The sequence below is a fragment of the Suricata suricatta genome, chromosome 1 (assembly GCF_006229205.1).
Source record: "Suricata suricatta isolate VVHF042 chromosome 1, meerkat_22Aug2017_6uvM2_HiC, whole genome shotgun sequence".
NCBI classification, from domain to species: domain Eukaryota; kingdom Metazoa; phylum Chordata; class Mammalia; order Carnivora; family Herpestidae; genus Suricata; species Suricata suricatta.
In genome coordinates, this window is record NC_043700.1 from 108381945 (window position 1) to 108398122 (window position 16178).

The 16178-nt window shown below is 49.0% G+C and overlaps 2 protein-coding genes across 8 annotated transcripts in view; one reads left to right on the forward strand and one right to left on the reverse strand.

Moving 5' to 3' along the window:
- Positions 1–8063, forward strand: part of LEF1 (lymphoid enhancer binding factor 1) — a 121612-nt gene extending 113549 nt beyond the window's left edge. For 3 of the 7 annotated variants that reach the window (XM_029942165.1, XM_029942140.1, XM_029942175.1), the window contains one exon: positions 1967–3128. In XM_029942165.1, coding sequence (XP_029798025.1) covers positions 1967–2046 — 80 coding nt within the window. In that variant the 3' untranslated portion in view covers positions 2047–3128. Of the gene's footprint in view, positions 1–1966; positions 3129–7587 lie in introns of those variants that run through there. The other 4 variants (XM_029942172.1, XM_029942150.1, XM_029942177.1 and 1 more) reach the window with 2 other exon arrangements.
- A 4987-nt stretch (positions 8064–13050) lies between these two features.
- Positions 13051–16178, reverse strand: part of HADH (hydroxyacyl-CoA dehydrogenase) — a 43184-nt gene continuing 40056 nt past the window's right edge. The window contains exons 7-8 of the mRNA XM_029942189.1: positions 14764–14880; positions 13051–13828 (exon numbers count right to left, since the gene is read on the reverse strand). Of these exons, the coding sequence (XP_029798049.1) occupies positions 13710–13828; positions 14764–14880 (236 nt within the window). The 3' untranslated portion in view covers positions 13051–13709. The remainder of the gene's footprint in view (positions 13829–14763; positions 14881–16178) is intronic.

The following is a 16178-nucleotide window of genomic DNA, read 5'->3' on the forward strand; positions in this document are numbered from 1 at the left end:
CTTTCGGTAGCATCTTGTGTTTGAGCTTATGGAGAAGGAATCCCTTCTCCCCCCTTGTCCTTTCTTGCATCTTTTGCATCAAGGCCTAGACAATCCTAATGCCTCCGAGTTAGTGAGTTAGTGCTGTTTATTTCCCAGAAATAGATGCAGTCATGAAATCTCCAGCTACCCCTTCACTCCTTGGGCTCTTCATAAGTGACTCTGCCCTTTCAAGTTCCTGGTTCCGTCTGTTTGGTGGAATATTTTTGTCAAGATTGGAGTCCGGTCCAAGAGAACTTCATGGGTTTCAGCTGGATGGGGGGTGCGGTCACAGGAGGGGCGGTGTCTCTGGGAGGTGTCTTATGCGGCCTCCAAACCCACTCTACAAATGGCCCACACGGTGACTCCCGGTGGAGGGAGCCCAAGCTTTGACATATGTAGGATGGGCCTCGCCGCACTGCCTTTGAAGCCAGAGCAGTAATTGCCGGCTTTGATTGCACCGTCTTCACTGGTGGGTTGGGCTGTGCTGGGGCTCGCCTGGCCTGGCCCAGCCACAGCCCCCCGTGAAGCCTTAGATGTGGGAAGTCTCCAGTCTCCGGAGCCTCATGCCTGTGGTTTCTTGAAAAGAATCGTGATTTGACCTGTTTTATATCTATAGAGCAACTCTGTAAGGCCCCCATTTCTCCCATTTGAAGGTAAGGCTTGCTCTGCCCCAATGGTCCTGTATTTTAAAGGAGCATCTGCATTCGGTCTGTCTCATTTGATACAAGCAAGGTAAATTCTCTGCCGATTGACTCTGATACCAGTTATACAAACTAGGAGAGTGTCCTGAGTGGGAAGGGCCACCTTTCAGTTTGCAGTTGTCCAGAGGGCATCTGTGAAAGCGGGAGCATTTGTAAGAGGACACTGAAATCATGAAACAACGGTGGGAAGATGTGAGGCTGTGGAAATAAATGGCTTTATTAGGAGATGCTGAGATTCTTTCCAGGGAGGCACAGTATCCGCCCAGTAAACAGCCACACCAGGCGGCCCAGTTTGTGACTGTGCTCAGCTCAAGAAGGGAGCGGGAGGAGGCCCTCTGGTGGGGAGGGGAGGGGAAGGAAGGACAGCTTGGTGAGCCGGGAGCTGCAGGTGCTGCCCCATGTGTCGGGACTGGAGGGACACAGTGGGGCGCTGTCTTCAGCTCATGATTTTGGAGTGAGCCCGCAGTGGGGGGTAGGGACGGATCCCAGCAAAGGGACGGACAGTTGGTGCCTGTCAGCCAACAGTCCCTCCTGATCCTAGCACTTGTCTCCAGCTGCTGGAGCTCCTGGCCGAGGACCGCAGGGCCACTCCTCATCAGGAGCAGCAGCCTGGACCAAACCTTTGAAAATATGTGCTGCAGACATACAGTGTAAATAGGAATGTGCAGGGTGCCTTCCCCACTTGTTCAGGCATTGCTCCTTTGTCCTTGGAAAGGCCCGGTTCTGCCTTGCTCCTCTCTGTACTCTACTGAAATGTCAGAATGCGGTGGTGTGCGTGCTCCTGTTAAACAGGGGCAGGTCAGTGTTCACTTCCTGTCTTCCTGTGAGTGAACATGGCAGGCCTCCTCCGTCCGTAGCATTCTGTGCCGACCTCTCCACCCCTTTTGTTTTTGTTCTTCAGTAGCTACCTACGTATATAGATGGTTTCTTCACAGTTGCCTTCAGTCATCTTGAGGGACAGCGTTGACAGGAGGGGCGTTAATGAGAAGGACGGCTGCCAGGGCACCGTAGTGCTGGGAGAGCCGGTGCGCTTCCTGGGCGCCCGGGGTGTGGGATGCGCTCCCTGTCCCGTGCGTACACACATGGGCCCAAAGCAAAATTTCTCCGACGTGGTCCGAGCTGCCATAGGGCTGCCGTCTGGCCGTCACCAAAGCGGACTACTAAATGCAGAGATCTCAAGACACGTGCTGTGAAAGGCCTGTGACGAATGCACATTAACAGCATTTCGTTTGTTCCCTCTTGAGGTGGAAAACGAAGCTCATTCCCAACGTGCAAAGCCAAGGCAGCGACCCCGGGACCTCTTCTGGAGATGGAAGCTTGTTGAAAACCCAGACTGTCTCCAGGGCTTGCCTAGTGGACCCCAATGGAGAATTGACACCACCTTCACCCTGAGGTCACCGCTAGAGACGCTAATCCATAAAGACAATCACTGCCAAACCCCCTTCCATCTACTGCAAGAGCCAAGTTCCAGAACAAGCATAGAGGTTTCCTGGCCGAGCAGACAGAGCCCCGAGAAAGCTCACAGTCAGAGCAGCCGCCCTCCTCCACGTGCGCTTCCCAGAGCGTCCCCACCTGTAACCTTGGGCCAGCGCGGTGACTCGGCTCCGGCTCCGTCTGCCTGCCAGGAGCCCCCAGCCTGCAGCCGCACGTCCAGCGGGGAGCTCCCTGGAAGACGTCCCTCTTTGTCACGGTCTTCATCTTTTTTTTTTCTTTCTCCTGAAGCTTTTATTTAACAGTGCAAAAGGGTCAATCTCCTATTTGCTTTTTTTTTAACTTGAAATTTTTTTTTTAATTTACACTTTTTAGTTTAAACTTTCTTGTATATTTTGCTAGCTATGAGCTTTTAAGTAAAACTCAAAGATCTGGAAAAGTTTGAAATAAAAAGGAAATGAAAAGAAGCCGCCCTTTTTTGAGCGGCATCTTGTCTGGCAAGTGGCTTCTCTGTGAATTACTTGTAACAAATAGTGGCCTCCCGTCTTTGTAAGGTGTTTGATAGAGTTTAATAAATGTAACAGCCGAATCCATGCTGCGGGTAGCAGTTGGCCGTCCTATTTCATTTTATTTTTCTTCTGATCTCCTTTGTTTAAATGGTAAACCTTAACACATACTGTCAGCAGGCCGGTTTGCAGTGAATTTTCCTTTCTTTCCTTTACATCCCCTTGTTGTAAAAAGCCCAGCACTTGAATTGTTATTACTTTCAATGTTCTGTATTTGTATCTGTTTTTATTAGCCAATTAGTGGGATTTTATGCCAGTTGTTAAAATGAGCATTGATGTACCCATTTTTTTTTAAATAACAAGGCACAGCCTTTGCCCCAAACTGCCATCTAACGTTTGTCATTCCAGTTTGAGTTAACGTGCTGAGCATTTTTTAAAAGAAGCTTTGTAATAAAACATTTTAAAACAACGTGTCCTTTTTTCAAACCCAACTAAAGTGAAGTTCCTGATACTCAGAGCTGAGGATGGTGAGCTAATAACTCCACGGGCCAGGCCCGGGGTGCCCTCGGTCTCCAGGTCATGTAGTTCTCAGAGGTGTTTGGATGGCTCGGGCCCCACCTCCTCCTCCTCTCCCAGGTGTAGACATAAATCGGGGCCAGTGGGAAGAAGACTGTCCCCGGGATTCGGGTGGGAGGGACCCTCTTCCCGGAGCACCCGAGACAGCCTCCTGGGCCCCGGCGTGAGGTCATGGTCCATCACCGGAGCTCCTCAGACTGTTCCGCTCATCTCCCGAAGTCAGCATTTTCCCAGTTTTCAGTTTGTATTCAATAATCTTCCCTTAAGCGTTCATTAGGCTGGCACAGACGTTGGGATCTGATTTATATTTTCAGTTTAAAAATCAGTATTTCGTGGCTCTGCATCCCTCAAACCAGTTTGAGAGCCATGGATCCCACCGGCCTAACCGCAATCCCTTGCTGAAGCTGTGGCCCGTCTCCGCTCCCCCCCGCCCCTCCGCACAGCTGGGGCACAGCTGGCCCGCATGCGCGCACCCTGCATGGCTGCGCTTGGGGGCTGCCAGTACGTCGCCGGCCCCTCTCTCCTCCCGTGAAGAGACCCCGACTCCTTCCACCTTTCATCATCGGCCCTTTAATCATCTTCATTACTGTCTCCTGGAGCCTCTCCAGCTCCTCCTCGTCAGTCAGTCCCAGACGCGACCCAACCGCGGAAAACTATTCTGTTCAGGAGACAGAAAGGTTTCATACTCATTGGAAAACCATCTGACTTTTCTTAATGTTCAGGAACCAAATGCCCTAAAGCTGCCATTCATGCTCCTGCCGGGAGTTCACTAGAAAATCCAAACATAAACTGTGCAGGAGGGGACAGTGAAGGGTTACTTTTGGTGGGGGCGGGGGGGGGGTACTAATGCCAAAATAGTGATTGGCTTCCCTGGATCTTAGAAGGACATGAATCACAGTCTGTTCAAGTAGGAGCAAGGCTACGGGGCTGGGAACGGGACCCGCCGAAGCCCACTCGGCCCTCTCCGGTGCTTCCTTTACGTTTTTATGACAGAAAAGAGGAGTCAACGACGATAAAGAAATGGATTGTGTGGATCCTCCCAGCCAGCTAGTCCTACCAACTTGGTTCCCTCCTAGGTTTCTATATTCCATCCAGAATAGCCTGTTTCTCCCAGATACCACGGCTGCCCCAGCACAGTGCTCATTCCTGGCCCACCCGCCACCCTGCTTGCTGCGGGCAGCACTCTGGGCGAGGAGAGTCGGGGTCTCAGAGAGGTGCGGCCCGAGGGGAGCCATCCTGGGGCATCTGTGGGCAGAGGGATGTACCTCTGGCTCTTTCTCTGTTTGATCAGGGAGCAGTCTGGCTCCATTCCCTGCAAGCTCACAGCTGAACTGTGTGCCAAGGGGAGGAGGAGGGCTCAGCCTCTCCGGGAGCCCAGCCTTCCTGTGAGGTCACAGCTGGCATCCTGGTCCTTAAGAAGGGGTTTTTTCCTCCTAGTTTGAGTTGGTTTGGCTGCTAAGATTGCTGGCAAGGACCTGTCGAGCTGTTCGAAGGGCCTTTGAACTGTTCATGACTACAGCTGTAGGAGCACAGTAATTTTTTCCTCCAGTGTTTGGTCTTAAGGCAGCAACAGGGAAACCTCTAATCAAGGGCCTGTGAGCAATCACAAGATGTCTGTGTGGCTTTCCTTCTAAAAGAGAAAAATCCTGAGGGGCTAATGCATGGTTCTGACAGAAAAGAGAAACTTAAATGTTCCACACGACGTAGTAGTTGTTCTACAAATTACATTTACTACTTCTGCCACAGGGGGTTATGTTTCATACATAGAAACCTGGGGAATGTCAAGAGCTGCCCTGGGAACCTAACTTCAGAGTTCTGATAAAGGGTTAGTACCCAATCTCTATAGAGGACACCCACGTCTCCATTGGAGAAGAAACCCAAACACTTTGATTACAAAGTAGGCAGAGGCTCCGAACAGGCATTTTCCAGAGAGGGCATAACGATGGCCAATGGGTCTGTGAAAAGGTGCTCCGCGTCACCAGTCATCAGGGAGATGAAATCAAACTGCAATGGAAGATCACCTCACACCTGTTAGAATGCTTGTTCCTAAAAAGGCAATAGATGTTGGTAAGGATGTGGAGCCCGTGGGCACTGTTGGTGGGAAAGTGAGTTGGTGCAGCCACCATGGAAAACAGTGTGGAAGTTCCTCAAAAAAAAAAATCAAAAGAACTACCATATCCAGCAATTCCTTTTCTGGGTATTTATCCAAAGACAACAAAAACACTAATTAAAAAACACAGGCACCCCCAAACTCAATACAGTACAATTAACAATAACCAAGATATGAAGGCAATCGATGTGTCCATCGATGGATAAACGTATAAAGAAAATGTGGTGTAATATACATAATGGAATACCATAAGAAAAAAAGCCGTAAGAAAAAAAGAAATCCTGGCATTTGCAATAACTTGGATAGAACTTGAGGGCATTATGCTAACCGAAGTCAGACTCAGACAAATACTGCATGATCTCACTTACATGTGGAATCTAAGACAAAGCAAAAAGCGCTCATCAACAGAGACAGACGGGTGGCTGCCTGAGGCGGGGAGGGGTGGTGGCAAGAAAAGAGGGTCAAAAGGCACAAACCTCCAGGTATAAGTCCTGGGGATGTAACATATACATGATGTATGGGGACTACAGTTAATAATACTGTATTGCATATTTGAAACTTGCTAAGAGAACCCGAACAAATCCCGTGACTGTAGTGATGATGTGAGCTGTGCTTACGGTGAACGTTCCACAGCACGCACCAACACCGACTCCTTCCGTGCACACGCAAACAGTGCATGTTCCTATACCTCAGAAACACAAAACAACGGCCACCTCACTTCTAGGAATACACACATACACAAAATCTGAACTGTTTTTTTAGTAGAAACCGAATAGTTTGACTGCAGTTACGCATTTTAATACTAACAGAAAGATGGGATTCTAAATATTTGATGGACAAACATACGATCATTGGTGTTGGCCCTCACTTAGCAGATACCATTTTGCTTTTTTTTTTTTTTAAGTTTATTTACTTTGAGAGAGAGAAAGAATCCCAAGCAGGCTCCACACTGTCAGCATAGAGCCAGGCATGGGGGTCGAACTCACGAACCATTCAGATCATGACTTGAGCTGAAATCTAGAGTGGGACACTCAACCAACCGAGTCCTCCAAGCATCTCAACAGACACCATTTTGGAAGCTGCCGTTCTCACCTTCAGCGGCCCTCCGCTGGGCAAACCTCCAGGACCTCGCTCTGCAACTAGGAGTCATTGAGACCGGGAACAGAAGGAAGGTGCACCGAGAGCTGCTGCTTGAGATAAACACAGCTGGCATCAGTCAACCCAAGTGAGAACTTTGCACTTGTCAGGCAATCTAGAATTTATAGCTTTTAGTAAAACTTGAAGATGTTAAGTGAAAACTGGCTGTTTACTTGCCCTTGTTGAAGAAATGCTAATGTTGTTTGCTGTCAGCAGACCTACGGGCGGCAGTAGCCAGGTATTAAAAAGACAAGATGGGGGCATCTGGGGGCTCAACTGGTTGTGTCTGACTTTGGCTCGGATCACGATCTCATGGTTCGTGGGTTCGAGCCCCACATCAAGCTCCGTGCTGACAGTGCAGAGCTTGCTAGGGTGCTCTCTGCCCCTCCCCCACTCATTCATGTTCTCTCTCTCGATAAATAAACTTAAAACAAACAAACAAACGTGATGGGAGTGCTCACTGAACACATTCTTCCTGAGCACCTGCCCATGGGCAAGGCCCTAGAAAAGTGGCTTCACGCTTTGTAAGACTGTCCTCCACCTGCGTGTGTCCTCATGTATGAGCGTCCTCTCCCAGAATGGTAATTTGGACTTCAGGTTTTCTTTTTCTTTTTCCTTTCCTTTGTTCTCTGATGTGGACACAAACTGATGTATGTGGTATGTTGTCTCCACTTCTGGTTCACTCATCTTAACTTTCCTCCCGGGGCAAACGAAGGCTGGGAAGTGAGGGTATATTGACCCTCAGCGGCTCTCTCAGATGTTGCCAGCTGTATTAGGTCAGATGTGACTGTCCCCATGGTAAGAAGACATGTCCTACATTAGGAAGGAGCTGGCCCAGTGGGGAACGCCCCAGCTCGGAGTGGCGCAGAGGGTTCGCCTCCACCCGTCGGGTGCTGTGCACCCAGGCCCTCCGAGCATGCACGCTGCTGGGCTTCACGAAGAGGTGGCCAACCTCCACGGGGGCAGGGGGGCGGGAAACGAGCCAGCCACCTGGCCCGAACACAGGAAATGACTAAGAAGTGCATTTCCCCTTGAATTGTCTTGTAATTTGTTACTAAACGCATTTTGTCCAGTATAAAATATGTTGTCTTTGTATCACCTACAGCCACAGAAGATATAAACATATTTCGTCTGCCCGTGGAAGCGATTGGTAGCCAGGACTAACCAGTCTGATTTGGATCGAAGATCAAGAAAATACTTATACAAAAAGGGCAGAATCTGGATTGTACTGGATCTTCACTGATGTGTTCATTTGACATTTCCCTTTATCAGAGCCTGAAAGGTCACCAGCTAAACTAAGTTTCTGCTCTCCATTAAATGTATGGAAGAAACCAGTAGGAAATGTATTTGCCAGATGGAATGAGGACACTGCATCCAAGTAGCAGACTTACTCTCACACCTGTTTTTCTTTATGGTCACAGTGAAATTCATAGATGACTCCTTTTCTTTTCTCTGTCTTTAACCTGTCTCAGCATTTGAACTCAGCAGCATCACTGAATGATGTTCTGTGCTGTAATGCTATTTTCTCCCATGGAAAGAAGGTGTGAGGCAACCAAAGTAAAACAAAGTCCCACAAATTGGCCTGTTTGCTGTCCCAGGTCTTTTTTTTTTTTTAATTAAGTAATCTCTACACCCATCATGGGGCTTGAACTCGCAACCCAGAAACCAAGAGTCCCACGCTTCCGCAACTGTGTCAGCCACGCACTCTGTTGTTACAGCCCTTTTCAGTTAGCTCAGATACACAAGCTCGATCAGAGAAGGGTAACCCGTTTTGCAGTCTACCTTGCCCCCCCACGCCCAGCTCTGAGATGCTCACAAAGCCGGGCCTGTGTGGTGCTCACCAGTGGCTGCAAAAGCCCCAAAGCGCCTGGTGAACAGTCTCGTCTGTTTCCCACGTGCCACATCCGGCAGGTGCCGCAGCTGCGCCAATCCTACGACTCCAGTAAGCTGGAGCTGCTCTCTTCGGTGGCCGGTCCAAGGGAACACAAGGCGTTCAAGCAGCCCTTGCCAAAAAGGGGTCCCTTTCTCATGAGTTCTCAACCTGAATTCCATACTTGGCCTCACGGACACTCCAACCTGACTCTGAGACTTTAGGACGACAGTCTCTAATCTCTCCTTCAGGCTTTCCTTGCTACAACAGCAGCTCTGTCAGAAGGCTGGGGAGTCTCCAGGGGTCACCAGGACTCCGGAACGCAGAGGCCCAAGGAGGCTGCGGCTCACCGGGGAGCGGGGAGGGGCCCGCAAGCGGCCAGTCCCAGGAGTGAGGTGTGCTGTCCCTCCCCGGCCTCTCAGCATTCGGGAGCAGCCGTGACTTTAATAAAAGGACGCTATGCACTAGTTCTCTCTTCCAGCAGAAGGCAACCCCCAGCACACACAAGACTTAACAGTAAAGGGAGGACAACCGAGAAAGTCAATATAGAAGCATTAATGACCCACCATAGGCCCAGGCCTGCCAGTGGCTGGCAGAATCCACCCTGAGACAGGGTGCTGACGGGAGCAGATGGCCCTGGACCTGCCCACACGCCTGCGGTTCTCAGACTAGGACGTGTGTGCAGGGTAAGCTCGAGCTGCTGCAGGCCACGCGCACTTCAAGGGGCAGGCGCAGCCCTCTGCCGGTTCAGTCCCCGCCCCGGGCATCACGTATCCGCCTCACGCCAGTGAAGCAAGAGCGAGTCAGACCGCCTGTCCCCAGGGCTCCAAGCAGAGGACCAGGCAGCCCCGGATGGTGGCTTCCTGCTCTGCCTGCCTGGTCCACACATCCACGTGGAGGCGGGCACAGATGCTCTGAACCCTCACCCTTCTCTAGAACCTGAACACTGAGCCTAAAAAGCTCTGGAAATCTGAAGTCCATGCCCACACCTCCATGCAGCTCCAGAACGAGGCATTCAGGGCTCGGCCCCTCAAACTGCCCCAAGCAGAACGCTTAGTTCAAACACGGTCTTCCTCTCCAGGTATAGGTGTTGGAGACTTCCGTTTCCTGTCTTCTAAACCTGGTATTTGAGTTCAGTGGCTGTTTATGAGGGGGGAAGCGGGAGGCACTTATTCCAGGTTTCCTCTCTCGTACCTGCTTGCCCAGGAAAAGCCTACGTTTTCTGCTAGAAGATTCTGGTTAAGTGCATCTACAGCAATGAGGCTGAGGTGTCATGCTGATCCACCCAGAAAACAAATACCCGCCCCATTCAGGTTACAGAAGTAAAGCGCAGAGGAGCTGAGCCTTAGAACCCAAGTCTGTTTAATACCCAAACCCATGATATTAATTATTTACACTAACTCTGCAACAGATACGGTTGGTGAGACCCACATTCAGACACCGCAGCCTCTTGCCTTGTTAAGGCCCCCGCATTGTTACTGTGTCCTGCTGCCAAAGGGCTCTGCCTTGACAAACTCCATTATGGTAGATGGAGTTCGATTTTTCTCCTGTGCACACACCACCGCTTCTCTCCCTCATGTGTTAGGAGAACCTGGGAGACTTCCCTCCTGTTGCTTTATTCCTGGGGTCTTAAGCATTCACGGTCCATGGCTTATACGATAAGAGGACTTACCTGAGTGGCGGGCACCTCTTCCAAGTCACTGAACACCCCCCGAGCGCTCCTCTCTCCCCTTCGGCCGTGAGCAGCGCCTTCTGAAGGCCTGGAAAGCCCTTCCGGGGCGGCTGAGGGCGGGGTAGAAAGGTCCGGGTCGTGTTACCCAGGTGGCTCAACACATTAACTTCCAAGGCTCTTTCGTGAGACTTGCTGTTCTCAATCTTCGGCTCTCTCCCCACAGGTGTAAAAGGTTTAGGACTCCGTAGGCCTAAGGGTTCTCAGGAGCCCGTCCTTCCAGAGTGGGCAGAGAGGAGGGAAGGGGCTCACAATTAGCCTATTCTGCGCAGAATGCTCAACACTTGCCATCCATCATCCCATCTGTTCAACAACCTTGCAAGACAAGCTGCATCACCTTGCCCGTCCCACTATATACATTCGGAGGGCCAATACGCCACCCCTGCCCCCACCGGGCCACGTAGGGAAAGCAGAGGAAAGCAGAGCCCTAGAACCCAAGTCTGTCCAACCCAACAGACCCTGGTATTAATCTTTTAGATTGATTAATTCTGCACGAGAAATAAAGCATTGAACAGAAATAGTATCCGCGATGGGATTTGTCTCTCTTCCAGTAGCTGAAATTCGTTCTGCCCAGACTGATTTTACAAATAAAACTTGCACAACCAAATGCATCGAGGGCACAGCAATGCTTCCATTGTTCAAAGCATTTTTTTAGATTGCTATTTATGTAGCATCAATGCCTATTTCCAAGAAAATTAGTCTCATAAATTACAGCCGCAGCTTGTACTTCTGGTACTTAATTGGTTCCTTAGGTTGAAATGTTAGGGGGATTAAAATCGAGGGGAGACAAGACAAAAGCTGGTTTCAAATGTGTGAAAAGTGTAACTCACAAACCAAGACAGAAAACATAATTAGCTTTGTGTCATATAAGCCGTGACCTACATATTAGTCCTACCGTCTCCAGTGACTTGTGGTTGAGGCTCCGATGAGCTTCTGAAAGCTGACATGTTAGAGTCAGAAAACTTACTGTGTAACAGCACCCACTGCGAGATCACTGTGTACCACCAAACTTTTATATAGAAGTTTCTCAGTTCCCAGATCTGGTCCCACCTTACCCCCAGGCCTCACCATTTAACCGGCCTCACACTGGAAATATACCGGAGGATTGATGTCCAAAGGAGTTAGCCAACTGTTTTCCCCCCAAGAAACTATTATTAACAGTGAATCTTACAGATACTAAAGGGTCACAGTTTTTATTTTACAAAGACCTCTTTAATAAGCACTAAAACTATTCTTCAGAGAACATCCTGCTAAACATAACCGAAGTCCAGGGTGATGGCTAGGCTCAGAGGCTCGGAGCCTTTTTTTGGCAAGCTATTTCATCAATTGTGTGATATTCTTTTTAATCTCAGATGTTCATTTCTTTAAAACATTTCTTTTTTAATTTTAGAACTCATGACCCTGAGATCAAGAGTTGCATGCTCCAACAACAGAGTCAGCCAGGCACCACTCGGATATTCATGTCTATTCTAAGAATAAAAGTAGCCCTAGGAAGGAGAACAGGAGAAAGGGGAGTAAAAAGTATCCTCTGGACATAAACCCCGGTAGCCACTTTCCACAAGCCATCAGAGATTCCTGCTTGCTGTCTGGCAGGTCCAGGGTGAGGAGGAACGGCAGCAGCGAGGTCCTGCCCGGACTCCCCGTCTCCTGCACACGTGCTGCCAAGTGGCAGAGGCCACACACGGCCCCCGGGGCTCTTGCAGGGGCTCGGTTAGTAAGCTCGGATGCGGCAAACAGGAGGCAGAGGCCCGAGCTGGGAAGCGGCCTTCCTTCTCCACAGGGTTTGGGTGGGAAGCAAATGTGCCAGCGGACATGCAGAGACTGGAGCCCCGGACCCAGACAGTCGCCCCTGCCTTCTATGGTCCAGAGGACGTTCAAACCCCTTCCTGCTCCCAAACCTGATGTATGGGACGGGGTTTCTGAAAATGACACAAGGATGTTCAGAGGTCAAGCTTTCTGACTTTCTGGTAGGCTTTTAAACGTGCATTTACAAACCTTGGCTAAAAGAAAGACCACCGTGACCCCCAGCCTCACATCCTGGCAGGGCGTGATGGCCACACCACTGAGTTCTCTCTTTCCTGCAATCCAGTGGTCAAAAGCGAGCCTGGCCGTCCCCAGGACACGGGCCCCAGTGCCCCGAGCACTGCAGTCAGAGCAAGAAGGAAGCGAAGTCCCCTCCTCAGCAGAGGGCTCGTGTCGAAGGTCAAGAACCAGCCTGAGAGCAAGCAGGGGCCGGGAGACCACAAGGGTAACTCCGGTGATGGAAAGGGTGGTGGCGTCAACAGGTGTTTCCTTTTTCTCGTTAGGAAATGTTCTATAAGAATAACCTAAAAGTTTCCTAAACCAGGTTCTATGTGTGGCAGAAGTGCATGTAACGTATTTACTTATTTTCCCATTATGCTATAGTTAGCTTCAGTAAAAAAAATTAATAAGCTTGCTTTTTATCAACCATGAACCAGAGGGGGGAAAATCTCTTAACCATGAAAACCAGGACCCAGGACCCCAAACAAGGATGAGCATTCTGGGGACAGCCCTGTTTTGAAAGTCTGGATTTGAGATTTCCAACCTTGCGATTTTGTTCTCCTCTGGCCCTGCTACCTTGGGCACATCACTGAAGTTCTCTGCTTACGGCGGCCACTGGACTTGAGGGTTTCTGATGTCTTCCCAGCTTTAAAATTCTATCTTGGAAGACACTTTCTCAAGCCAATGATTAAAAGAAGCTTATGTTACACTGTTTCTCTTTGTTGGCAAAGAAGAAACAGATGTTCCTAAAAAATTGTTTGCTGTGCCCTCGTTACTGCTTTACTGGTAAGAAATCTGGAGTGACAGCCGCAGGCAGGTTGCTCGGAGATGCCTTCTCCGGCCACTCTTCCCCCAGCACTGCCACTTTAGAGAATAACAACAGGCCAGAGAAGACGGGAATTTTTGCCTAAATTCCCAACCCTTACTTTTGTAACCATTCAAGCATGTTACGATTTTTAAATTATAACATTTATTTCAATTCAAATTTTCACCGATTAAAAGACAGCATTGTATTAGAATCAATTTACAGGCAGTTTACATCAACGATTTTCATGGGGGAAAAAAAAGAGACAGACAATAATCATTCAGATTTTGGATGTGAATGAAACCTCTTCCTGCAAACCAAGCACATGGAGATATTCCCACAATCCAACAGTATGAGGTGAATAAAGACATGACATCTTATGCCCAAAATGTAGGGTAAGGCTTCTGGGAGCCGCAGGTAGCGGATGTTCACATAAAGGCAGGACGCGGGCGCCGCCCTCGGAGGAAGCGCCGGCCCCTTGACGAGTGAAGGAGCCCCGGCAATTCTTCATAAAAATGATACGGTTTGAGAAAAATGTTTGCTCCAAGGCACCCAGGGTGTAAAGCTTTTTAGAAAATACACAGAAATGAACAGACTGAAAAAGGGAATTAGTTCTCAATGGAGGAATCTGCTATTATTAGAACTAGTGTAAATCATGACTCCAGATAGAGGACAAGCAAAATGCACACGGAGCCGCCTGTGCTGTGTGAGGGACGTCTGACCGCGGACACTCCCACGGGCACTTGGGAGGCTGCGGTGCGTGCTTACGGGGGTCCTTCCCGGAGCCGGAGGAGCGGTGCCTCACTGGTACTTGTAATACCCTTCTCCGGTCTTCCTGCCAAACTTGTTCTCCGCTACCAGCTTATTCAGGGACGGGGAGGGCTGAAACAAGGGGTTCTTCGCATCCATTTCATGCCACCCTATTGAGAGGAGGAGAAAGGGCTTATTAGGATGAAGCGCCGGGTTTACTGCCACGCCACAGCATTCCCAGGGCAAATGTGGGGGCACAGCCTGGGGAAAAGGGTCCCTACTCTTCTGTGGGAGAGCCCTGAGGCCACCCCGGCAGGGGCGGAGGCAGGCTGCCCTGAGGCGCCGTAGGAACCCTGAGGCCAAGGAGAGGGGCCCGGTCCACCCGCTTCCCCAGTCTCTTCCTGGAAACTGCTGATGCCAGTGGTCCGAGAACAAAACCAGAACCAGTTACTCTGCTGGATGGACCCCTCAGTGGCACAGTGAAACAACTTTTAGAACACGTTAGAAATCTGAATTTGCTGCCACTGGTATTTTGCATCCTCACAGAAGGCAAAGTTCGTGCTCGGTGAGAAGCGTCCTCGCTCCCAGCAAACACTGAAGTATTCTTTGTGACCCTGGGGAGCACGCGCTCCACTCAGCTTCAGTAGCCCAGCTCGACAACTATCTTCCCCGTGTCCTCAGAGCCACTCCAGCTAACCAGACACATTATCGGCTTCACATGGCCGTGCATCTCCATTGCGGTGGAGGCCGCCCGAATCAGCATTTACGGCAGAACGACAGGGTGGACCAGTGTCAGCTTCCTGGCTGTGACACTGTGCCGTGGAACCCTTCGGGGAAACTGGGGAAGGGGCACACACAGCCTGTCTGTGCTAAATTTGAAACTTCCTGTGAATCTATAATTTTGTCAAAATGAAAAGTTAAAAAAAAATACCCTGTGAGGAGGCACTAAGCAGTCACATTTTTCCTTTTCCTACCATCTTTTATCTTGAATCTTTAAGCTGGTGGTGGGGCAGAACTTTGGAAGGTCTAAGGCATTATAATTCATAGTTGCAAGAGACTACCTCAACTGAAGTAGAGAGAGACAACAGAGAATTCCAATTCCTACCGTCCATGATGAACTTCACAGTATCCAGGCCCACGTAATCGAGAAGCTCAAACGGGCCCATGGGGTACCCAGCCCCCAGCTTCATGGCGGTGTCGATGTCTTCCTTGGACGCATCACCTAAGAACAAGAGGGCAGCCCTTGTCATATGGTCAGTCCCAGGATTACTAGAGTTTTATAACTTTGCACATTCAAAACACATCCAGAGTCAAGATTTCTGGCTACAGGAAGATTTCATCTCAGAGGTACATGCCAAATAGATTCCAAGATTTCCGAAGCTACTCCACCAAGCTATTCTGTGAGGTGAATTCTAGAGCACTGCTACCTGGTTCATAGAGAGAGAAGGCCCTGGGGACCCAGAAACATTACTTTTTTCTAATGAATTGGGATTTTCCAACTCTAGAATAATTTACTACAACTTTTAAAGCTAGAGCATGTTTTTTAATTGATAAATGGACTTCTTTAAAATAAAAAATAAATAAGCTTTACATTTTTATGTGTATTTTATACTTTTCTTTTCCAGCTTTCTTGGTTTTTCAAGTAATGAGTACTTCTGTACACTCACATCAATGCTTTAGTCAAGATGAAGTTTAAAAAGAAGGCTGAATCAGATTCAGAATTGTCAAAGCAAGTTTGGAAGTGTGTTTAATACAGTAAGACAAGAGCCAGTGTGCTTCTTCCCTGGGATTTCACCCTTAAGGATGGGCCTTGGGCCACAAGAAGTCTTTCAGAGAATCTGTCCCCTTTTTCCAAAATCAAGCTTGGGAATAGTCGGTTACACGTGACCCTCTAGAATTCTGTTCCAAAGCATAAAGAAATGGCCAATTATACCAAAGCTAAATAAAAGGAGAAAAAAGTTGAAATACTCAAGGAGGATCTCCTACCTAAATATTTCAGATTTTTAGGTGTGAGGAATAGGACCTACTTAAACATCTATAAAGACTATTTTTTTTAAAAGCATATTAAGTAGTAATGCCAAAGGAATTCAAGACAGTTCAAGGTGGTAGAATTCTAACCAATTACTTCTTATGGATGACATTATTAATGCTTCAGTAATTAGTCAACCAGAGGATGCTCAGAATCACAATTTGAGTTTCGGGCCATAGGAAGACAGAAAGAGCAGAAATCATCACACACACCAGCTTCAGGCAACATCCTTCATTCATTCAACTTTTATTTGTATGGATTACGCACCGGGCACCAGAGACTTGGAATGGAACAGAGAAGAAACCAGACAGGCACTTCAGTGCTCCTGATACAGTGGGAGGACTCAGCTCTGTAAACCAAACATCCCACCAGGCCAGTGCTGAAGAGCCACACCTCTGTGTGGGCAAAAGTGGAGAGATTTACTTACAGCACCAACATGTCACCAAAACGCACCACTGAGGCCCAGGTCCTGAAGGATGAAGAGAGTCGCA